Source organism: Rutidosis leptorrhynchoides, chromosome 4 (assembly GCF_046630445.1).
Source record: "Rutidosis leptorrhynchoides isolate AG116_Rl617_1_P2 chromosome 4, CSIRO_AGI_Rlap_v1, whole genome shotgun sequence".
Lineage (NCBI taxonomy): Eukaryota > Viridiplantae > Streptophyta > Magnoliopsida > Asterales > Asteraceae > Rutidosis > Rutidosis leptorrhynchoides.
The window spans coordinates 107,593,634-107,620,404 of record NC_092336.1 but is presented as its reverse complement, the minus strand read 5'-3'; the positions used below and the strand labels follow the sequence as shown (position 1 = coordinate 107,620,404).

The 26,771-nt window shown below is 30.5% G+C and overlaps 1 protein-coding gene across 1 annotated transcript; it reads left to right on the top strand.

Moving 5' to 3' along the window:
* The first annotated feature begins 16,968 nt into the window (after positions 1–16,968).
* On the top strand, positions 16,969–25,116 carry LOC139840024 (putative 1-phosphatidylinositol-3-phosphate 5-kinase FAB1C). Its single transcript, XM_071830241.1, has 11 exons — positions 16,969–17,228; positions 17,374–18,108; positions 18,404–18,557; positions 18,863–19,204; positions 19,666–20,151; positions 20,543–20,874; positions 21,314–21,440; positions 21,532–21,681; positions 22,312–23,592; positions 24,245–24,511; positions 24,596–25,116. Exons 1-11 carry the CDS (start codon positions 17,041–17,043, stop codon positions 24,848–24,850), a joined length of 4,317 nt encoding a protein of 1,438 aa, XP_071686342.1. The 5' UTR covers positions 16,969–17,040; the 3' UTR covers positions 24,851–25,116.
* Positions 25,117–26,771: the final 1,655 nt, after the last annotated feature.

Sequence of the window (26,771 nt, the reverse complement as noted above, 5' to 3'; positions counted from 1 at the left end):
ATCATTTGTATATATATTAATACACGTAATTGTAATTGAACAAATATATATATAAATTTATTAGTTATACTTTTTTATATTAATAATATATATATATTTCATATATTCATTTTGTATATAAATATATTAATTGTTGTTATGTCATGTATACTAAACATATCATTTGCATATCAATAATATTAGTTATATTAATACCAAAATAATCGTAATAGTGGTAAAATGATAATAATTATAATACTTAGTATTATTAATAAGATAATAATATTAATAATTCTATTAATGATAATATGTGTAAAAATATTAATTTTTATTGTAAATGACAGTTTTAATAATAATGACTTACTAATAATAATAATTCTAATCATAATCATAACATTGATAATACTACTAAAATGGTAAGTTTACTAATATTAGTAATACTTATAATAGTACTAACGATAATATTAATAATAATATTACTTAATAATAATACTAGTAATGATAATGATGTTAGTAATAACGATAATAATATTATTAGTCATAATTGTGATTTTTAATTGTGTTAGTAATAAATGATAACTTTTATTAGTAATAATGATAATAGTAGTAATAACAATCTTATTACTAATAAAAATGTTAATAATAATATTACTTAGTGATATTACTAGTAAGGGTAATAATATTGGTTATACAATAATAATAATAATAATAAACCTAATCATAATTATAATACATATACTATTATTGACGATATTGATAATACTTTTAAGATGGTCAATGATAATGATACTTTTAATATATTAAGGGTAATAACAATTATCATAATAATAATAACAATATCTAATAATAATGATAATAATGATAATAATCATAATATTCCTAATACTTAGTAATAATAATACTAACAATACTAATACTTGATAATAACAATAACAAAAATAAGCATAACCATAATAATTTTAATCATAATATTAACTAGTGGTAATAATAATAGAATTATTAGAAAAACTACCTCAATGTGATAGATCCTTAAAAAAATAAACGCCCGAGCCCGGGCTTGAACCCGCGACCTCTCGATACCCATCAGCACTCTTAACCACTGGACGGTGTTTGTTTTTCTATGCTAGTACCCGACTCAAATATATTTGTTACAATTTTTCTGTCTTCCTTCTTTCTCCTTCCTCGTTTCAATTTTCACAGACATCGATTCTTAATTTCTTTTTATTCTTAATAGTAATTACAAATGAAATGACATCAACCTATATTAGGTGTTTAAACTAATTCAGAAAATGAAATCCAAAAAAATAAATAAATAAATCTTTAACTGCTACTGCAGTTCGCTGAAAAAGAAAAAAATAAATTCGTGATTTTGATTTTTAGAATGTTATAGCCTATGATCATAACATGAAATAGTTTCCAATTACCTCTTATAAACTTTACAAATCGTTAATTTAACTTGAATTGAAATGAATAACTCGAATTTGATTGATGAACACAGTTTGACTTTTTATTTGAAAAACTTTGACTGTCAAATTCGAAATCAATCGAAAGAATTGAAGCGTGGAAACTTACAGATAGATTAGTTGAATGATTCCTAATACTCCTGCTTTATTAGTTTTGAATAATTGTTTCGATTTTAAGCTTTTGAAAAAAAAAAAACCATCGTGAAACAGCAGAACCCCATTTGTTTTTCCTACTTTTCTATTTAATTCTTCTAATTAGGGCTGTTAATTGATATGTATGATTGATACAATTAAAAAGAATGTATCAATGATTGTCTGTTGTAGTGAAAAGGATTCAGAAGGTATCACGAGAGAACAGAGAAGCAGGTAAAGAAACTAGTAACCTGATTGAGATATATTTGCACATATGCGTATATATATCTGTCTTTTTATTTTATGATTTATAAATATATTAATAATAATAAATAATAATAATGATAATAATAATTATATAGATAATAATATTATTAATGGTAATAGAAATCTAATAATTTACATGTATCAAATTTGGTTCCTATATGTTATATACCAATATTAGTAATACTAATATTAATAATAATTATAATAGTAATAATATTAATACTTATAAAATACTAATAATAATAATAATGGATCTAATAATAGTATTAGTAATAATAATAATAATAATAATAATAATAATTATAATAATTATAATAAGAGTAATAATAATAATATGATGATATTAATAATAACAAAATTGATGATTTTAATAAGTTTAATAGTAATAGATAGTAATGATACTAATAATAATACTAGTGATAATTATATTAATATTATTAATGATAATAATAAAATAATATAACCACTTATACATATCAAATTTCTTATATATATATATAAATTTTATATTAAAAATAATAATATTAATAATACAAATATTAATATTAATATTAACAATAATAAGAATGGAAGTAATGATAATAATATTAATATAACACTTATATTTTAACTTGTAATTAAATATTAATGTTACAATTTATTAATTAGGTAATATTTAATAATTATGTAATACATATATATATATGTATTGAATGTTTAGTATTTATACTTTACAATATAATAATAATTATTTATAGAAATTATATATGGATTTATAATAATATCATATATATATATATATATATATATATATATATATATATATATATATATATATATATATATATATATATATATATATATAATTTCATATGGTAGTAACTTAATTATTTTATTTATTATCTTACATTTTAATTCAAATGATTAAAGTGTACATCATTAATTTAAAACATTATATATACACTTATATATATATATATATATATATATATATATATATATATATATATATATATATATATATATATATATACATATACATTTTTATTTGCACACAACTGTTCGCGAATCGTCGGGGATAGTCAAAGGTTTATGTAAACAGTTCAAAGATTTAGAGACCCAATTAAAATGACTTTGCTTATTGTGTCGATTTCATATTAAGATCAAGTTTAAATTTGGTCGGAAATTCTCGGGTCCTCACAGTACCTACAAGTTAAAGAAATTTCGTCCCGAAATTTGAGTAAGGTGGTCATGGCTAACAATAAAAATGTTTTCTTGACGAATATGAGTTGATAAATAGAGTTTTATCATCATTGAGTAATATAAATAAAAGGATTTGATTACTCGAAGCGTACGAACGAAGCTATCACTAAATAGTGAAATGAGATAGACAAGTTTCATCATAACTTTTCACCAGTCATGGTTGAATTCCGGAATTCAAGGGATTTGGAGAAAATCTTTGTAATAAGATTTGGTTCTTCGGTGATTAAGGAAATTAGAATCTCTTTAATTAAATGCGATGATCTGTCCCGATTACTACGTCTGATATTTCCATTATAAATTTACCTTTTCCGTTCCATTAGTTTTCACCACTTCTATACCTTCTTTCTTAATTCATACATCCAGAAGATTGTGAAAATGCTTAATCCCATTCAAATCCTTGATATTTTCTTAATTATCATTTCTGTCATCCTTCTTTTCAATCTTCCATCAGAAAAATCTGTTTACTTCTACTATTACCTTGGGGTGATACTATTCTTAATTCTACCGTGTCTTTATATTGCTATTCGTACTAATATCCACGGTTTGTAACCTCCGTGTTATTATTGGGCTTTATATTTTCTCTTATATTTTGGAGCTCTTTGCCTTTTTATTCTCTACTCGACCTCTAGTAAAGTGAGTAATGGTCCAGAATTCGTAAGTATGGAGTTTCGAATGAACTTAATGTTCTAAACAAGAAAGAACGTAATAGCACGATTTGATTTGTCAAATTACCAAAATCACAGAGAATAGAACTATCAAGAATATACTTTCTTGATATGTTCAGAAGTTAAGCAGAATGAAAGAGTTATGTAACATGGCACATGATGACGTTATGATCTGTGAATCATCACGTTCCATTAGAAACTCAGCATGACTTACTGTAATATAATCACGTTGATCAAGTGTCATTATATTATACTAATTCATGCATTAATTTCTTTACATTTCTCCAGAATTTATTCATAAATTAAACTTAGATTTTACAGAAGTTTTCAATATAATGAAACACAGGAAGCACGAACAGGTATATAATTTCGGACGAGAATATTTATGAAAATATCTTCAGAAATATCGAAGATATTTATGATGATATTTTGGAACTTCTAAGATCGAAGGTTGATGAAGAAAATCCTTTCGCAAGGATTTAGAATAAATAAGGAGCAAGATATTCGTTGAAGAGTTCATCAGATACAGAATCATCTGAATTCGTTAAGTACAGGTTTAGTCCTTGCAATTTGTCCACAGTCTCCTTTATAGTTTGCTCAATCCGTTTTTCAGTTCCAACTTTTCTGAGCTTTGCCAACATACTATTCTTTATTTTCCAACTTTTGACTGTTAAGGTCGTTTACAGTTTGTGCTGCTTCATCAGCATTTTCCAAAAATTCGGAGACTAATTCGTAGTTTGGAGTGCTTTTCAAAATTTCAGAATAGAAGATCATAATTCCAAGAGATGAATGTTATATGTATTCTTGTAACTGTTGATTTAGGCATGCTGCGTTATTTCAAAATACTGATTGCCGATTCTCGATAATTGGTATGGTAATTCTCGTTACAAGATGCAGATGAGTATATGATAGGGTTTTAATGAACAATTATAATGGTTCTTCAGAGAGACTTAAGTCAATGAGTAATGAAGTTACTGGTAAGTTTACTGCTACTGTAATGGAATATAAACAGGTCTTCGGTAACGATGATGAAAGGCAAGCTTATAAATCAAGGTTATAATAAGGCTTATTCGAATGAAAGGTCGAAATTGATTTGCTGAGGCTGTGACAAAATTGGCTAATTTGGAGAGTGATTGCAAAGTTATTTTCAGTAATAACAATGCCAAAGGAGCTACCACAGATACGTGTTAAACGTTTACTCAGATTCCGAGTATTTTCAGGTGCATAACTATATGTATAAATCTTTTCTTCGGTAGATAAAGTGCGGTTGGTTCATCCTCTCGATTGAGGTGTTTTCAAGAATCATGAAAGGTTTGAACGCAGATTGTAATCGTCAAGATACAAATGAGGTTTAAGATGAAATCAAGTGGCAAACTTTAAGAGATGTTTAGTTTCATATGTTATAATCGATATTTTAATTCATTTTAATTGTCCATTGTCATTAGTCCACAGTTAGTATTCCACAATTAGTAGTACAACAATTCATATATAGTTTAATATATAATATTCGAATTAATTAATAAGTATCGTGACCCGTACACATGTCTCAGACTCGATCACAACTCAAAGTATATATATTATTGTAGAATCAACCTCAACCTTGTATAGCTAACTCGATCATTACTGCATATAGAGTGTCTATGGTTATTCCAAATAATATATATAGATGCGTCGATATGATATGTCAAAACATTGTATACGTGTCCCGATATTTAAAATGCGTAAATAACAGTATTTAAATGACGATAAATAAAGTGCGTAAAATAAATAACAGAAATTAAATGACGATAAATAAAATTGCGAGAATATAAATTGCGATAAATAAACTGCGATAAATAAAGTGCGATAATAAAATGTAATAAGGAATTAACAGTTAGCTAGGAACAGTTAGCTAGGATTTTGTTAGCGTGGATTCTTAACAAAATTTTCTCATGGTTAATTTGTTTGTTTCTAACAAATTTTATTTTTATCCAATGTTTTCTTCATTATGCCACTTGTTGGATTCTGATAGATCAAAATCCAAATATGAAATTGATTGAAAATGGTTACTCTGTGGTGAACGAATACGTATATCTGTGGATGTAAGTATGATAGTAAATGACCGTTGAAACAGATTCGAAGAATGTACAGTGTAACTTATTAATGTGAAATCTAAATATTTCTCGGGTATTACCTACCCGTTAAAATATTTTCACCATTAACGGTTTGTACAAAAGAAATTTTTTTTAATTACAATCTTTATGAAAACATATATACATATATATTTTCTTCAGATGTAATCATGAATTTAACGAGTCAATATGATATTAAACTCATTTTATTTACCGTAAGAACAAGAATATATAATCCCTAAAACATTAAAGATTACATAATTGCCATTCCGAACGAAGATAAATGAGGTAGAATGATACGTAGAACGAAGATTATACTCAATGTACAGAATGAGATGTTGAGGCATGGATTTTTGATGGTACTGGTGCTGTTACTGATGGTACTGTTGGTGCCGATGATGTTGTTGAAGCTGGTAAATTTTGCACCATATTCTCCAAAAATCATTACTCAGGCGCGAAGCTCGTTGACTTCTTTGATTACTCCGGGATGATTGTCGGTAAGAACGAGCGAATGAATAAGGTTCAAAATTTGAGATAGTATATAATCATGACGACATATTCGGGAAATGAGGGTGAAAATGGTATTTCGGACTGGTTCACCGGTAAGTGCTTCAGGTTCTTCGCCAAGAGATGAATTTGGTTGATGAAAAGGGTCACCTTATTTTTGTCTCTAATGATTAAGTCGGCTATGAACCCATCAGATGAATTGGTTGATTCATTTTGGTGACACTGCTTTCGGAGCTTAGGTGAAACTCCATATCGGAATAGCTGTCGAAATTCGAGGAATTCAAACTGGTTGAGGGATTCATTTCGTACGATCAGATGAAGGATTTTTGATAAGAAATAGATTATAGGATGTATATTAGTACCCTGCAATACATAATTTGCATATGTATATATAATACTAAAATCTCATAAGTTACGGAGGAATCTACGGAAGCTGTCAGGAAAAGTCTATAGTAACAGATACGCTAAGATATGAATTTTGTCTATACACTATCGATGCACTAAATGCAGTAAGATGTGTCTAGACTTAAGATAATAAGCAAGTGATTCCCTAAGAATGATAAGCATGTAATTTTCGACACGAAATGATAAGCAAAACTTTTGACATGCAGACACGGTCGAAGTCCAGACTCACTAATGTATCCTAACGACTATCAGTTAGACACACTAATGCAGACCTGGTTCGCTAAGACCACCGCTCTGATACCAACTGAAAGGACCCGTTCATATACATTATAAACGATTCACAATAGTTGATTACATCGCGAGGTATTTGACCTCTATATGATACATTTTACAAACATTACATTTGTTTTTAAAAGACAAACTTTCTTTACATCGAAAATTGACAGACATGCATACCATTTCATAGTATCCACTGTCCAACTATAAATTGACTTAATAATAATCTTTGATGAACTCAATGACTCGAATGCAACGTTCTCAAAATATGCTATGAAAGACTCCAAGTAATATCTTGAAAATGAGCAAACGCACAGCGGAAGATTTCTTTCAATCCTGAGAATAAACATGCTTTAAAGTGTCAACTAAAAGGTTGGTGAGCTCATTAGTTTATCATAATCATTCATTTTCATCAATTTAATAGACCACGAGAATTTCATTTCCAGTTCTCATAAATATACGTCCCATGCATAGAGACAAAAAATCATTCATATGGTGAACACCTGGTAACCGACCTTAACAAGATGCATATAAAATATCCCCTATCATTCCGGGACTCCCTTCGGACATGATAAATTCGAAGTACTAAAGCATCCGGTACTTTGGATGGGGTTTGTTGAACCCAATAGATCTATCTTTAGGATTCGCGTCAATTAGGGTGTCTGTTCCCTAATTCTTAGATTACCAGACTAAAAAGGGGCATATTCGGTTTAATAATTCAACCATAGAATGTAGTTTCACGTACTTGTGTCTATTTTGTAAAATATTTATAAAAATTGCGCATGTATTCTCAGCCCAAAAATATAAAGGGTAAAAAGGCAAATGAAACTCACAATACTATATTTTGTAGTAGAAATACATATGACGACATTGAACAATGCAGGGTTGGCCTTGGATTCACGAACCTATATCATTTGTATATATATTAATACAAGTAATTGTAATTGAACAAATATATATATAAATTTATTAGTTATACTTTTTTTATATTAATAATATATATATATATGTTTCATATATTCATTTTGTATATGAATATATTAATTGTTGTTATGTCATGTATACTAAACATATCATTTGCATATCAATAATAGTAGTTATATTAATACCAAAATAATCGCAATAGTGGTAAAATGATAATAATTATAATACTTAGTATTATTAATAAGATAATAATATTAATAATTCTATTAATGATAATATGTGTAAAAATATTAATTTTTATTGTAAATGACAGTTTTAATAATAATGACTTACTAATAATAATAATAATTCTAATCATAATCATAACATTGATAATACTACTAAAATGGTAAGTTTACTAATATTAGTAATACTTATAATAGTACTAACGATAATATTAATAATAATATTACTTAATAATAATAATAGTAATAATAATGATAATGATGTTAGTAATAACGATAATAAGATTATTAGTCATAATTGTGATTTTTAATTGTGTTAGTAATAAATGGTAACTTTTATTAGTAATAATGATAATAGTAGTAATAACAATCTTATTACTAATGAAAATGTTAATAATAATATTACTTAGTGATATTACTAGTAAGGGTAATAATATTGGTTATACAATAATAATAATAATAATAATAATAATAATAATAATAATAATAATAATAATAATAATAATAATAATAATAATAATAATAATAATAATAAACCTAATCGTAATTATAATACATATACTATTATTGACGATATTGATAATACTTTTAAGATGATCAATGATAATGATACTTTTAATATATTAAGGGTAATAACAATTATCATAATAATAATAACAATAACTAATAATAATCATAATAATCATAATAATCAAAATATTCCTAATACTTAGTAGTAATAATACTAACAATACTAATACTTGATAATAACAATAACAATAATAAGCATAACAATAATAATTTTAATCATAATATTAACTAGTGGTAATAATAATAGAATTATTAGAAAAACTACCTCAATGTGATAGATCTTTAAAAAAATAAATGCCCGAGCCCGGGCTTGAACCCGCGACCTCTCGATACCCATCAGCACTCTTAACCACTGGACCGTGTTTGTTTTTCTATGCTAGTACCCGACTCAAATATATTTGTTACAATTTTTCTGTCTTCCTTCTTTCTCCTTCCTCGTTTCAATTTTCACAGACATCGATTCTTAATTTCTTTTTATTCTTAATAGTAATTACAAATGAAACGACATCAACTTATATTAAGTGTTTAAACTAATTCAGAAAACGAAATCCAAAAAAAAAATAAAAAAAAATCTTTAACTGCTACTGCAGTTCGCTGAAAAAGAAAAAAAATAAATTCGTGATTTTGATTTTTAGAATGTTATAGCCTATGATCATAACATGAAATAGTTTCCAAATACCTCCTATAAACTTTACAAATCGTTAATTTAACTTGAATTGAAATGAATAACTCGAATTTGATTGATGAACACAGTTTGACTTTTTATTTGAAAAACTTTGACTGTCAAATTCAAAATCAATTGAAAGAATTGAAGCGTGAAAACTTACAGATAGATTAGTTGAATGATTCCTAATACTCCTGCATTATTAATTTTGAATAATTGTTTCAATTTTGAGCTTTTGAAAAAAAAAAAAAAAAACCATCGTGAAACAGCAGAACCCCATTTGTTTTTCCTACTTTTCTGTTTAATTCCTCTAATTAGGGCTGTTAATTGATATGTATGATTGATACAATTAAAAAGAATGTATCAATGGTTGTCTATTGTAGTGAAAAGGATTCAGAAGGTATCACGAGAGAACAGAGAAGCAGGTAAAGAAACTAGTAACCTGATTGAGATATATTTGCACATATGCGTATATATATCTGTCTTTTTATTTTATGATTTATAAATATATTAATAATAATAATGATAATAATAATAATTATATAGATAATAATATTATTAATGGTAATAGAAATCTAATAATTTACATGTATCAAATTTGGTTCCTATATGTTATATACCAATATTAGTAATACTAATATTAATAATAATTATAATAGTAATAATATTAATATTAATACTTATAAAATACTAATAATAATAATAATGATGGATCTAATAATAGTATTAGTAATAATAATAATAATAATAATTATAATAATAATTATAATAAGAGTAGTAATAATAATAATAATAATAATATGATGATATTAATAATAACAAAATTGATGATTTTAATAAGTTTAATAGTAATAGATAGTAATGATACTAATAATAATACTAGTGATAATTATATTAATATTATTAATGATAATAATAAAATAATATAACCACTTATACATATCAAATTTCTTATATATATATATATATATATATATATATATATATATATATATATATATATATATTAAAAATAATAATATTAATAATACAAATATTAATATTAATATTAACAATAATAAGAATGAAAGTAATGATAATAATATTAATATAACACTTATATTTTAACTTTTAATTAAATATTAATGTTACAATTTATTAATTAGGTAATATTTAATAATTATGTAATACATATATATATATGTATTGAATGTTTAGTATTTATACTTTACAATATAATAATAATTATTTATAGAAATTATATATATGGATTTATAATATATATATATATATATATATATATATATATATATATATATATATATATATATATATATATATATATATATATATATATATACATAATTTCATATGGTAGTAACTTAATTATTTTATTTATTATCTTACATTTTAATTCAAATGATTAAAGTGTACATCATTAATTTAAAACATTATATATACACTTATATTTCTATATATATATATATATATATATATATATATATATATATATATATATATATATATATATATATATATATATATATACATTTTTATTTGCACACAACTGTTCGTGAATCGTCGGGGATAGTCAAAGGTTTATGTAAACAGTTCAAAGATTTAGAGACCCAATTAAAATGACTTTGCTTATCGTGTCGATTTTATACTAAGATCAAGTTTAAATTTGGTCGGAAATTCCCGGGTTGTCACAATCAAAAGATCAAGTTCCAGGACTTACACGATTATCCGCCCCTCTTCCATCACCAAATGAATTCTAATTGATCACCCTCAAAGAAGAACCGCTCCCTTTGTTAAAACATCAACCAAACCCGAGCAACCGTCGAACGTGTTCAATCTGACACCCTTCGACAACTAATTACCCTTAGTGACAAGAAGCTCTAATTCGCCAACATATTCCATAATCACTGGAATATTGAACAAATACCATTGGTCATCCTGTTTTCAAACCCCGCAATCACTAAACTTTGCCGATATACCCATTATCGACTTTCAACCCGATGCATCTTGTTCGTTACCATAACCGCTCTAAACCGAGAGAAAAAACACATTCCCGAGCTCCCGTAACAAAGCCACATCTATGAAAACACGGCTCGTATCGCTCGAAGTTTCCGAGGCAAAACCATCTCGCGCTCGCGTCATCAAATCCGAAAAACTTCATCATGAAAACTGCCCAGATTCAAAAAATCATATCTCAAGAACCAACAGTCAGATCAGCCTTAAAGTTTTACCACTTGTAGATCAGTGTGTCTACTATCCACAACCAAAAAATCAAGTCGATCCAACGGTAAAAGAATCCGCTACAAATTTTCTACTACAGCAGCTCCTAGAACTCCGAATTTGAAAGTTCAAACATTCTTTCACACGAGATCGCGAAGAACGAGAACTCAGATCCGACACCCGGATCTCCCAAAAAATCTCTCCGCAAGGAAATCATCAACTCGACCTTGACTCCATAACGCTTCGCGAAAAAAAAACCACCATCATAATGCAATCAGCGTCCGGATTACAAAATAACTTCCAAGAACCGATACCCGAATTTTATGTGATAAACTCTCCCTGATACATAGACATACCCATGAGTTCATCGTAACCAAATAAGTCATCTGGTCTCGATACATGTTGCAAACAAATCCCTAGAACCGCCCTTTAAAAAAAACAACAAATTGAACCTGGCTGACAAGACATCGCTATCGCGAGTCAACTATCTCCAGCACCATCGATCTTTTTCTTGCTTCCAATTCGCCATCGTGCCCGTAAAACTGAGCCTAAGCTCTGATACCACTTGTTAGGAATTTGTGAAGGCCTCAACAAGACAAGTGATTTAAACCAATTTCTAACCCACAAACGATAAACGAATAATAAAGCATAGAACAATAATGATAAACGACACTGGATTTAACGTGGTTATATCCCAACTCCAAAACACGGAGAAGGTTTTACTCCACGGGCGCAAACCGAAGATTTTTCTTTATTATTTTCGTGCACACAATTATGAGTTAAATATGGTTGTATTTATAGGACAAAATAATAAAAGGAAACAACTTGCTAGCCAAGCTGCACTTCGCGACCGTAAAGTTTCCCTCGCGACCGCGAAATCTTCACAGCGAATTCTGGAATTTTCTTTTTTGCGTCTTGATCTTGTTTCCCAAGTTTGACTTTCCAGTAAACGACTTTCCTTTTGTTAAAGTTTTCATACTGAACATTGGATTCACTTCAGGCAAGTCTAGCATTAGCACAATCCTATGATTACTCCGTATTTGATTATTCAATGATTTTGTCCATCAAATATACTTCTTGTAAAGCTTTGTGTTCTTCTTTATATTCTTCCTTGCATTATGGTGTGTGTCTTTCAAGTTACTCCGTATTATGGTATACTCCGTATGTTATTAACATTATAATTAATAATTAATTAATTGAATATCTATTTACTCGCATAAATACAATGAATATGAATATGTAATATGAATAACAGTTAAATGAATAAAACTAGTGAAATGACCTATGGAACCACGGGTTTGTTTAAACGAAATAGTTTAATGATAGTTATTAAGTGAACGTAAATGATAAAGTTATTTAGTTTAATGACCCGTGGAAGCACACACAGTCCGACTAAGAAACTAATCAGCTGAACATTTCATCAAACACCTAAAATGCATATTTAACAATCCACATCTAATCATAATAGATAATATTGGTTGTCATTTTATTTTAAAAGTGTAAATTAAAATATAAATGTAGAATTGGTTCCTTCTGCCTAACTTTTATACCTTCTCGTACTCAATTCAAAATAATTAATTAAAATAATTTAAAATTATTTAATTTTAATAATTAAAATAACTATTAATAAGATTTAATAATAATAATTAATAATTAATTAATAAGATTTAATTTTTAATTCAAAATTATTTAGATTAATGACATCACTCACCATGCTTAGATTTTTTTCTTTTTCTTTTAATTTTTTCTTAACAAAGGAATTAGCCTAATAATGACATCATCATTTTAGCGATATAATAGAAAATATAGACTATAGATTGTTCTCGCTTTTCAATAAAAAAACAATTAAATGAATGCTCGAAGTTAATTACTAATAGATATAGATATCATTATCACCCCGAAATATTATATGTTTTAGTTCATATCACATGAAGAATTTCACGTCACTTATTCACATGCCCTGATCACAACCTCAATGCATATTCATTGATTCTTCAAATTTTATGATTTTATTATTACGGAGTATTATTCTTTTTGGTTTATAGTTTATATGAAGTAGAAGTGGAGACAAGGAGACTGAGGGGTACTCAGCCTCTCCAAGGATCAAATAAAGTTCATATCTCAATTGTATTTTATACTTAAATAATTATAAACTTTTTTTAATAATAAGTCTCAATTGAATTATTATGTTCAAATAATTGTAAATTAATTAACCTAATTGTTCAAGGCCTATACAATTCACAACCAACTCATTATCACTTTAAAATTTAGTTTGTTTGACATTATTATTAATTAAAAATTTTAATTATAAAATCCGCTTATCGAGTATGCTACTTTCATTTTTAAATTCTAGCTCCGCCTCTGATTTGAAGAGAAGTGATATATACACAATCACTTTTCATTTATGTACACAACGACTCATGCTTTATAGTATTATACAGTGTTATACGGTGTATAACACCACTTTATAGTATTATACAGTGTTATATGATTGATTGTATACATGACAAAAATATTCTATACATATCATCACCTTTATTTGAAACACTGTAATTTTTTAGCCATGTTAGTATTATGCATGATATTAGGTACGATCCAGATACCATGGTGGCGAATAGTATCGCAAAGCCACGTCACAAGAAAAGTCAAGTATCATACGATGATACGAACCAATTGTGGGAAGTAAAAGAAAGCCTCTGAACAATTTTGTCCAAGTTAATCTAATCTACTAACTAATTTATTTAAATTAATTTAATAAGTAATATTATAATATTATATTATTATATTATATAAATATAAATGTAAAGTTTTAGATCCAATCCTGTATGTTTTATGAAATTCAGTTTTGCCCCTCCTGGTACCATGGCAAATTCCGAAATCTTTCAACCCTCAAGGCTCAAACAACCTCAAACTAAATATGATAACTTATTGTTTATATGATCGGAATACGATCAATAATCGTTTAAAAATGATTGCTATTTTATCGGTGATATAATTTTTTAACTTTTCACAGAATTGTTATAAATAAATGTCTGTTTTTGTTAGAATGACTCTAAAAAATCATCTTATAGAATTTGTTATTTTGTAAGAATCCAACTAATTTAAGCAATAACCCTAAGAGAATAAGTTTGAAAAGTTCACATTATCAAAGAAATCTGATGGTACTTTAGGTTCATGAGATTTGAAAAATATGCATTTTAAATCTCATGAAATCCTATGTTTAATTTGATAATTTTAAGTGTCTATGAATTTTTTAATTTAACCTCTATGAATTTTAAAAGACTACAAGAAAAGGAGTTCTAAATCCTCTTTGTATTTCTGTTTGTATTACTGAGAGATTTGTGTTCGTTTAACAAATGTTTACGCTTATGTTCTATGTTTTATATTTTACTTTTACATTTTTACATTTTAAGTTTAGTTTTATGTTTGACGTTTAAATTTTACGTCACGTTTACGTTTTACGTTGTACGTTTATATTTTATGTTTACATTAACGTCTATTATAGTACGAGTTCTTTGCAATCCTATAATTACAAAATGTGAACCAAACACATGAAATGATTTCATATTCCGAGGTTTTAAATCATTTGAGATTTCAAGTCTTTGAACTAAATGTCGAACTAAATGTCATCAGCTATGGGAGTGGTCATGTTCCCTAAAATTTTCGCATCCATGTTTGCATTTCCGTAGCACCCCCACTCTTCAATCAAAGTTCCCCTTAGTGTTATAGTCCATAGCCTTTAAAGCGACTTTAGTTTTACAAAGCTCCATTATTTTTCTTTCAAAAATTTCCAATTTTTTTTTTCATTTAGGAATGGCACCCGCAAATAACAGGCACACATCCTTTATATGCACGACCCACCTACCATGATTTTTAATTACTCACCGGGTCTCGTCTGCTAGTCAAAGGGTAAAAAAAATTTCTCGTGCACGTAACTCGCGGATACCCGTGACCTGCACATGACAAATATCAGTGATGTGGAAAAATTCGTAAGAAAACCCATTGATGGATTATAATTACTTGTAAGGATGTTCTCTTTATGTTTGGGTATAAAACTATCATATCTATAGGGTACATATTATCCGATCCGTACTCGTGGGTGATTTTTTTGAAAATACCTGTCCCGTCACTGGTACGAATACTCGGGGGTCACAAGTATTTTCCCCGCTCGTTTTCAACCCTATTTTTATTGGTTCACATATACTTTGAACATTAAACACTAAAACATTCCTCGTGTATTAATCTTGTATAATGAAAATTATATTGGGTAAATTGTCTAAAAAGCAAATAATATGAAATACTAGGGATTAAATTGTACTATTTGAAAAGGGAAAGTTCTACATTGTGCGAAAATGTCTAGAAAGCACATTATATGAAAAGCTAGGGGTTAAATTGAAACTATTTGAAAAGGGAAAGTGCTTACTTTAATGGGGTCTATCACACATTCACATAAACCCTAATTAATCAGGTATTATGACAGCAAATTGCAGTAGATACTTTCAGAGAGAGAAATTATAGAGATAGAGATACACGTGCATACTCACACACACAAACCCCCAATAGAAATTGAACAAATAGATACAGTGTATGTATATTTTTAAATGTGGTTGAGTAATCAAACTGAAAGCATTGCCGGAAAATGTGGAAAGCAACAAGTGTTATTGGTGATTTTAATTTCATATGGAGATATGAGCCTTCAAAATCTCCATTAATTTTAAACTAAACCCTCATTTTTACTCTATCTTTTCTCTCTATTTATTAAACAATTCCCCTTGATCATCAATTTTAAGTTCTTACCCATCAATATTTTGATAAAAGATTTCACCTTTATTATAATTTAGTTGGATTTACTGTTTCATTAGGTGAATTTATGTGTTAATTGATCTGGGTTTTGCTGCTTTTTGATGATTAAGCTTTGGATCTTGTGTATTCCATGTTGTAATTGATGATGATGATTTGGGGATCAATTGGGGTTTACTGTTACTGCTGATTTCTGTAGTTTTTAAAACAGGTTAATTAGGAAAAAAAGAAAAATATAATCTTGCTTACTTTTGTTGTATTGATTTTGTATATTGAATATATATAATATATATATGATCTGTTATGTGTCATTATAGTGAAAAAGGATCTGTGTGTATATAATTATCCTTGGAGATACTTTCTGATTCCAAAGGAGATTTTTATTCCTCTTATGAATCTTTTCATTTTATAAAGAGAAACACAGTAAAATATCCTAAAAACCCAACTTGTTTTATTTAGATATTGGGTTATATATATATATATATATATATATATATATATATATATATATATATATATATATATATAGTTTTAGTTTGATAATTATTTAAAATTAGGATTAGATCTTGGAATTGTTATTTTGGTGAAGTTAAAATGGTTGATGGTGATCATAACATGTGTTCCCAATGTGAGATTAGAGTTTCTGAGTATTGTAAGCATTGTGCTAATCTCGAAATCACACAAAAATTTGGAAATGGTAAAATTCATCCTTCTGATTCGCCCCGTAGTAGCCCTGAACCACCATCATTGAAAAAAGTATCAGTTCGTCACTCCACAACAAGGTACTGTATAAATCTTGATCGAAAAAAGTTAAAATTTTAGTAGTTTGTAGATTTGTGTATATACATTAGACTTTTCGGTAAAGTATGATGCTTTTTGCCCTTATTTGCTATAAAGTTTGTGAATTTATGTTGTTTTGTGTTGTAGGAGTGATGAAGATGAGGCAGAGGATTCTGCAAAGAACTTTTTAAGTCCGTATAGTCTTGATACAACGGATGTAGATTCGAGTAGTGTTAGTACTAGGCGTGATTTTAATAGTTTTATGTCTGTTGGTTCGAGCCCATCTGATAGTCCTTCAAGGATTCAAATGTGTAATAATAGACTTAGAAATGGTGTACATTCGGATGATCAAGGAACACCAAGATCTTCAAATGACGGTTCATTTGATCAAGAACAACATTTGGTTGTTTTAAAAAGCAATGGACAAACGATTTATGATGAATTTTCAATCTTTAATGACCGATGTGAGAAATCACCTAAGCCGTTGGATTTTGAAACAAACGATCGTATTTGGTTTCCTCCATCACCCGATAACGAAAACGAGGATGCAGATAGTAACTTTTTTTCGTATGCTGATGATGACGATGAAATAGGAGATTCTAGTGGTGTGTTTTCTAGTGCAAGTTTAATGACTAATTCGCCCAAAAAGAATGAGGAACATCATGAGGTGCTGATAACTGTTGTCCAGGGGCATTTTAGGGCTCTTGTGTCACAATTATTACAATCTGAGTTCAATTCAACCGAAACGTGGCTTGATATAATAACTTTGTTAGCATGGCAAGCGGCTAACTTTGTTAAACCGGATACTAGTCGAGGTGGGAGTATGGATCCCGGTGATTATGTAAAGATTAAATGTATAGCATCAGGAAGCCCTATTGACAGGTATATAACTAACCCTTCATAATTTCTATCCTATGTATGATACTTTTGATTATTTTAACTGCTGACATGGCACTTGTATTGATGATGGGGTGGATGATATGGCAACTTATAGTCTTATATGATTGTTACATCAGCATAGATTAGGTTAAATTCATTGGATGCATATTATTGCGATAAATCAAGTACGATATTCACAATGGAAACTCATAGAATGAGTAGATACAATAGAATTTGTGTGAAGTTATATGTTTTTTAGACTGTTAACCCATAAACAAGCTTGTGTTTTTGTATGCAGTGCGTTTATTAAAGGCGTAGTTTGTACAAAAAATATAAAACACAAGAGGATGACTTCACAATACAAAAATGCAAGATTACTTATATTAGGAGGAGCACTTGAGTACCAAAGGTCTAAAGATCAATTATCTTCTATCGAGACGCTTATACAACAGGTTTGTTACTTTTATACTGTGCTAAATTCTGCTTGCTAAATTCGTTAGTATTTGCACTGTTGTAAAAGTCGGCCGAGGCGTCCTTTTGGGGACTATCCCATTCCGACTCGCCCAAAAACGCCTTATACGTCAGTCAACGCTAAAAAATTGGGTCAAAGTCAGCCTGAGTCAGGCCGAGTCGGGTCTAAGTCGGTCAAAGTTAAGTTAAAATTTTTATATTTTCAAAATTAGTTTTTGTGCCGTATATCTATGTTTGAAATATTTTTTTTTTTATGTTTGATATTTATTTGAGCTTTTTCTCTTAGGAAATGGATCATTTGAAGACGATTGTTTCAAGAATCGAAGCTCATCGTCCAAACGTTTTACTAGTAGAAAAAAGCGTATCTTCATATGCACAAGAGTATCTTTTAGCCAAGGAGATATCTTTAGTGTTAAACGTTAAACGGACGTTATTGGAACGTATATCGAGATGCACGGGTGCTCCGATAACTCCTTCGACAGCTCATATACCCACCACACGGTTAGGCCAATGTGAGCTTTTTAAATTGGAAAAAGTGTCGGAAGAACACGAAACCACAAACATAAACAAGAAGCCACTGAAAACTTTAATGTTTTTTGAAGGCTGTCCTAAACGTTTGGGTTGTACGGTAAGATCCTGGTTGTTTTTTGAAAATATCTTTAGGGTAGGGTGGGTGTGTTTGATAAAACTGAATAATTAAGCACATATAATTAGATTACAATGTTCTGAATGACAAAAACTTGTTTGATAACCAAATGGAATGTACTCTCTAAATGATGTATAATTACTCTATTAACTTTTTAGATGAATATATAAATATAATTGCTTGATAATTGTTCTGTACACAAGTTAATATGGGTCTCAAAAGAAAATGAATGTGCTTAATGGTTGGTTAAGAGATAACTTCAACTCTGAATGGTTCAACACAAATTTTTGTCATTCAGCACCACTTCTCATTCCGAGGTTACGAAGGGGCTAAATGCCGAACGATTTGGCATTCAGTACTGAATCATTTCATTAAGAGGCAATCAAACACACCCTTAGCGAATTCTTCTCATTCGGTTTTTAATCTTTGATGGGTTTTTTTAGGTGTTACTAAAAGGTTCATCTCGTGAAGAATTACTGAAGGTTAAACATGTCGTTCAATATGCAATCTTTGCAGCATATCATTTATCTTTAGAAACCTCATTCTTAGCTGATGAGGGTGCTAGTTTACCCAAAATGACACTTAAGCCGTCACTACCCAAACCCGAAATGATAAATGCTGATATTTCTTCAGTGGCCCCACCATCAGAAGTCACAGATTCAGTCAATCTTATCGAAGGTCAAAGCTTTTCGGATAGAGATGTTGAAATAGTTTCAAATTCATTAGGCAATGATCTAGAAGCAAACGTAGATCAACAAGATGATTTATATTCAGCCACCGATAATAATCAGAGTATATTAGTATCGTTTTCTAGCCATTGTGTGTTGAATGGAACTGTGTGTGAACGATCTAGACTGTTGAGAATAAAATTCTATGGCTGCTTCGATAAACCACTCGGGAGGTACCTTCAAAATGATTTATTCAATCAAGTAAGTTCGATTACCATTCTATTTTATGAACTTTATTATATAAACAACCATTAAATCACTAATCTTCTTTCATTTTGAATCATAAAGTTTGAGGCTTTATACAAACAATCATTAATTCACCAAGTGTTCTTTCATTTTGACTCATAAAGTATGAGGCTTTATACAAACAATCATCAATTCACTAATCGTTCTTTCATTTCGACTCATAAAGTTTGAGGCTTTATACAAACAATCAGAAATTTACTAATTGTTCTTTAATTTTGACTCATAAAGTTTGAGGCTTTACAGTTATTTTTCATGAGCTTCCTTGCACATACCTTTATAATTGTTCTTTCTTGTATTTAATTTTAAATATAAAATCTTTTCATTTTTTTCGATTCTCTTTTGTTAGACATCATTGTGCCAATCTTGTAAAGAACCAGCTGAAGCACATGTGACATGTTACACTCACCAACAAGGAAATCTAACGATTAACGTTAGACGCATTCCGTCACTAAAATTACTTGGTGAAAAAGAAGGAAAAATATGGATGTGGCATCGTTGTTTGAGATGCTCCCACGTAGACGGGATCCCTCCCGCAAATCACCGAGTCGTTATGTCTGACGCCGCTTGGGGACTCTCGTTAGGGAAGTTTCTAGAACTTAGTTTTTCGAATCACGCAACCGCTAATCGTGTTGCTAGTTGCGGCCATTCGCTTCAACGAGACTGCCTTCGATTCTATGGGTAACCATCTTCTTTAGCTTTTATTACGATACGCACTGTTGTAAAAGTGCGCCGACGCGTCGGTTTGGGAACTACCCGTCTTGACTCGCCCAAAAACGCCTTGCAAGTCGGGAAATGCTAAAAGTTTCGGGCCGAGTCAAGTCAAAGTCAAGGTTTTTTTAAGATTAGATATTTGTGCCATATATATATATATATATATATATATATATATATATATGTTTGAAATTTATGTTTTATGTTTGATGTAGTTATGTGTAATGTATATAAGTTCAATTTATTTATTTATTACTAAAAGTCAATGTTGGTCAACACCTGGCTCGTCCCTCCAAGGTCCCGTCCGACTCATTCCTGACTCGTGACTTTTACAACCTTGATGATAAGTACACATAATTTTGCGTGCGTGCGTGTGTGATTAATTTAGCTTTATCTTTTGATGTAGCATGGGTGATATGGTTGCGTTTTTCCGTTACTCACCGATCGATATTCTTTCCGTGCATTTACCTCCGTCGATTCTTCAATTTGGTGACCATGTTCAACAGGACTGGTTGCAGAAAGAAGTAGCAGAGGTGCATATATTAAAAAAAAAATTAAAACTTTGTGATGTTTTTTCTTTTAAAGTTGTTTATGTACTAAACGTGTTACGTTTTTCGTTTTCAGCTTGTGTGCAAGACAGAAGGTTTGTATGAAGATATACTGGATGTGCTGAATGGGATTGAATCAAAAATCGAGTTACCTGATTCAGACGAGTTTAGGAATCATGTTACCGAGTTGAAAGATCAACTGATCAAAGAAAGACTTGAGTATATTGTAAGTCAAATTTCAAGTCAAAAAAAAAAAAAAAAAAAAAAAAAAAATTGCAAGTCAAATTACATCTCGTTAAAGTGCTATTCGGGCTATCCTCAGTGTTGCAAAACTCGGAATTACTCGACGAGTACTCGGTTATCGCAAGTCGGGGATTACTCTGCGAGACTCGGTCAAACTCAGCCAAAACTCGGGATTACTCTGAAAATCGGTCAAAACTCGACATTACTCGGAATATCGGTTAAAATCGGTCAAATTCAGTCAAAGTCAAACTTGGTCGACAGCTGAGTTCTTCGAGTTGCCGAGTACTACCTTAAAACTCCCGATCGAGTACTCCCCTAGTAGCAATTTTATGTCCCGACCGAGTACTCCCCGAGTAGCGATATTTGCAACCTTGGCGATGCTCAATATCTTATGGGTCAAAGGGGTCTACTGCCCATTTTGCCTCAAATATCTTATGGGTCAAACGGGTCTACTGCCCATTTTGCCTCAAATATCTTATGGGTCAAACGGGTCTACTTCCCATTTTTCGTCAGCTAATGGAACCCAACTCCCATGTTTACTTTATCAAAAAAAAAAAAAAAACTCCCCTGTTTACATATTAATTATTATTTTTTTCTATTTTGTTGTAAAAAGGATCTGCTTCAGGGCGAAGATATAGACGTGTTTGAACTAAACCGTTTACGGCATTCGCTCATTATCGATATGCATTTCTGGGACCGAAGAATCTGTTCACTAAATCTTTATAATCGAAGCTCTAATTTAAAACCCGCTCACGACGCCATATCTTGGCGAAGCGATTCGATTCCCGAGGACGTCATTTACGATTCAGAATCAAATCAAATCGACCCAAGTGAAACTTCCGACACCATATCCGACTCGTTATCAGCATCTTTCGATCTATGCAAAAACGATGACCTACAAACCCATATCGAACAATCAACTTCACTAGAACGGGCCCCGTCAGCCGCATCTGTTTTATCGGATAAAATAGACTCCGCATGGGCCGGATCCGGGGCTTTAAATTTAACCAGTAACCCGATACTTAGTCGACTTTCACCGTCACCCGTACGAGTTTATTCATTCGATTCCGCAATTCGACAGCAAGAACGGGTCAAAAAAGGGTTACCGCCATCGTCGTTGTATCTTTCAACGCTTAGATCGTTTCATGCGACGGGTGATTACGTTCACATGGTTCGAGATCCGTTACGTAACATTCAACGAAGGAGTTATTCGCAAGCCATCGGTGATGATCATAAGCTCGATTTCACTTCGTTTCTTTCGCCGGCTTCGTTTCTTCCCGAAGGTGCGCGTTTGATGATTCCAAACGGTGGTCATCCGGACATAGTCGTTGCGGTTTACGACAACGAGCCGACTAGTATAATTTCGTATGCGCTTACTTCTAAAGAACATGAAGAATGGGTTATTGATAAAGCGAACGGGTCGGTAGTTTCAAACGGGTCAGCTTGGCAGTCATACGGGTCAGTGGATCAAGACTTTAATTACGGAAGCTACGGGTCTGAAGACCCGTCAACAGCAATCGGGTCAGTGGTGACGGATCGAAAAAGTTCTAATCATATAACGATTCCCTTCGAGGATGAATCTGGTGCTGATGGTAAGGTTAAATTCTCGGTGACGTGTTACTATGCGAAACAATTCGATGGTTTACGAGAACGATGTTGTAACGAATTAGATTATGTTCGTTCGTTGAGTCGGTGCAAAAGATGGAGCGCACAAGGCGGGAAAAGTAACGTTTATTTTGCGAAATCCCTTGATGAAAGATTTATTATTAAGCAAGTTACGAAAACTGAACTCGAATCATTTGAGGAATTTGCACCCGAATACTTTAAATATATGACTGATTCATTAGGCTCGGGAAGTCCAACGTGCTTAGCCAAGATCGTCGGAATTTATCAGGTTCGTTTAATACTTCTTTGTCAGCCAAATTGCAGTTCATAATACAATAGTATAGGGTGTTCATCTGTTTGATTTTCGGTTTCCTCGGTTCGGTTTATTCGGTTTTGAAATTTCGGAGACAACCGAAAACTGAAACCAAATTTAATCTTGAAACCGAAACCGATCCAAAATCCGAATTCAAATTTGGTTCTGTTTCGGTTAAAACCGAAAAACCCAATCATAATTCAACCAAAATAATCGTAACAAATCGATTTTAAATTAGACTTTTTGCTTTTAAAATCTATTTTTCGTCTATATATATTTATACAGTAATATGTAATATTATTAGCTGAAATCGGTTTTAGTTAAACCGAATTCGTAAAATGAACCGAAAACCGAATTCATATTGAAAAACCGAATTGAAAACCTAATTCAAATTGGGTTTAGTATTTCGATTTTCATCCGGTTCGGTTTTCGGGTTAATCGGTTTGAAACCAAATATTGAACACCCCTGAGAGCTTCTTCTCTAGCAGTCGATTTGTCCCATTTTATCCTTTCAAATCCAACGTGCAAGGGGTCATATCGAATGGCCTTAAATGTTGATTTTGAGAGTATGTTTGCTAAAATACAAGTCCTTTTTACTTGCGGTTCATATTTTTTATTGTGATCACAGGTGACCGTGAAACATTTACGAGTGGGAAAAGAAGCGAAAATGAACGTGTTGGTGATGGAAAATGTGTTTTTCAAGAGAAACATTTCGAGGGTTTACGATTTAAAAGGCTCGTCAAGGTCTCGTTACAACTCCGATACAACCGGAACAAACAAAACGCTACTCGACATGAATTTGTTAGAAGCATTACGTACAAATCCCATATTTCTTGGTTGCAAAGCTAAACGAAACCTAGAACGAGCTGTTTGGAACGACACATCTTTCTTAGCAGTAAGTTTTAACTACCCAAATCCGTTATTTACTTAATCGTACGATTAATTTATGAAGCTAATTAACATACGAATTGTTGTGCAGTCGATCGACGTGATAGATTATTCGTTACTAGTTGGAGTGGATGAAGAGGAGGAGGAACTGGTTTTGGGGATTATAGATTTTATGAGACAATATACATGGGACAAACATTTAGAAACATGGGTGAAGGCATCCGGGATTTTAGGTGGGCCCAAGAATGCAACTCCAACTATTATTTCACCAAAACAATACAAGAAAAGGTTTCGAAAAGCTATGACAAGTTATTTTTTAACTGTACCTGATCAATGGTCGTCATGAACATACATTCATAAAATATGGGAGTTTTATTTATTTATACAACATAAATAATAATAATGGTTGTTATTGTAACTTGAGGGTACAACATACCCTTTTGATAGGCAAATTTGTATGCAAATGTGTACAAAGTTAGATGTTGACGATTTTTTTCTTTTGTTTTATTTTTTTAAAGTAAAAGGTTGTACATGTGTTGCATTATAGGGGATCCTGCTTGGAAAGTTGGTTCAGGGGAACTTTTTTTAATGAAGCGAAACATTTTAGTTCAAGATTGTTGGCTTTTTTGTTTTGTCTTTTATTGCACATGTATATGTATATGTATGTATAGCCTTTGTTTGAAAAGCTCCATGTGAAAGAAATCTTTTGAAGACTTTTTCTTTAGAGGACATCGTCTCTCTTCTTTAATAATTTGAGGATTTTGAGTGAGATACTTTTGTGATAAATTTAGTCTGTTTTAACCACCTCAAGGTGTTTACATAGAATAGTTCAAACTCGAGACAGGTTCATTCGAATGCCTTAAGAGACCGTTTGTAGTCGTGATGTGCAAATTAAAGGGTTCCAATAAAGTTGTGAGTTATGTGATAAAGAGAGTACAAATAGTAAAAATGGTAAAGGTTGTTGGAAGTGTTGTGGAAAAGTTGAGAATGATGTTATAGGGTAGTATTGATATAGTTAGGTCATTTGTTATGGTGTGAGAGAGCGAGTCGTGACTGATCTGTGGTTGTGAAGTGGTGGAGAGGATTGTCATTGTGAAAAATTGGTTTGTTATGGTAGTGATGTGGGGCGGGAGTGTTGAGTTTTGTGACATTTAATTTAGTTTAATATTCTTTAAACATATAGATATTAGAATAAGGTTACGTCGATGTTGGTTACTTGGATGTGCAATCATATATTCGAACTAATTGCGAAATCGTTGTCTTCCTTGAAATGCCCTGTTCATATACAATATAAACGATTCATAATAGTTGATTACATCGCGAGGTAATTGACCTCTATATGATACATTTTACAAACATTGCATTCGTTTTTAAAAGACAAACTTTCTTTACATCGAAAGTTGACGGCAAGCATACTATTTCATAATACCTCCAACTATAATTGACTTAATAATAATCTTGAAGAACTCGACGACTCGAATGCAATGTCTTTTGAAATATGTCATGAATGACTCCAAGTAATATCTCTAATATGAGCAAATGCACAGCGAAAGATTTCTTTCATACCTGAGAATAAACATGCTTTCAAGTGTCAACCAAAAGGTTGGTGAGTTCATAGGTTTATCATAAAACAATAAAATTCATCATTTTGATATACCACAAGATTTAAATCCTGCATGGTACAAATGGGCCCGAATCCTATACCCACCTGTAATGTACATGCGATATCTTTTATATACAGTACACCTTTCTCGTGTATGAAATCATCTTTCATAAATCTTAGTAATCGTACACATATCTTGTGCACAAAAATAACATACACATAACCAGTGTATAAAATCATTCTCTCGATACATAACATTCACTTTTCATTGCTTTCATAGCTTGGCTTGGTAACCGACCTTAACATATAATGCGCATAATAATATCCCCAAAACAGTACATCTCGTCTGTATAATAATCATATAAACTTCGAAGTACTAACCACCACGCCCACTAGCCCTTCCGTCTAGTGAACATTCTGGGTGGGGGCGTTAAACCCGGTAGCTACCTTTAAGATTCGCGTCAATTAGGCGTGCACTAATTCTCAAAATTAGTGATGTTCCATAATTCTTAGGTTATCAAGCAATAATAATCAGGGAAAAAATATTCATATCAATTGTGGCAATTATCACGTCCACATAATTCAATGGTGGCAATTATCACGTCCACATAATTCATTCGAGGAATGTTTTGCTTGTGTCTATCTCGTCAAACATTTATAAAAG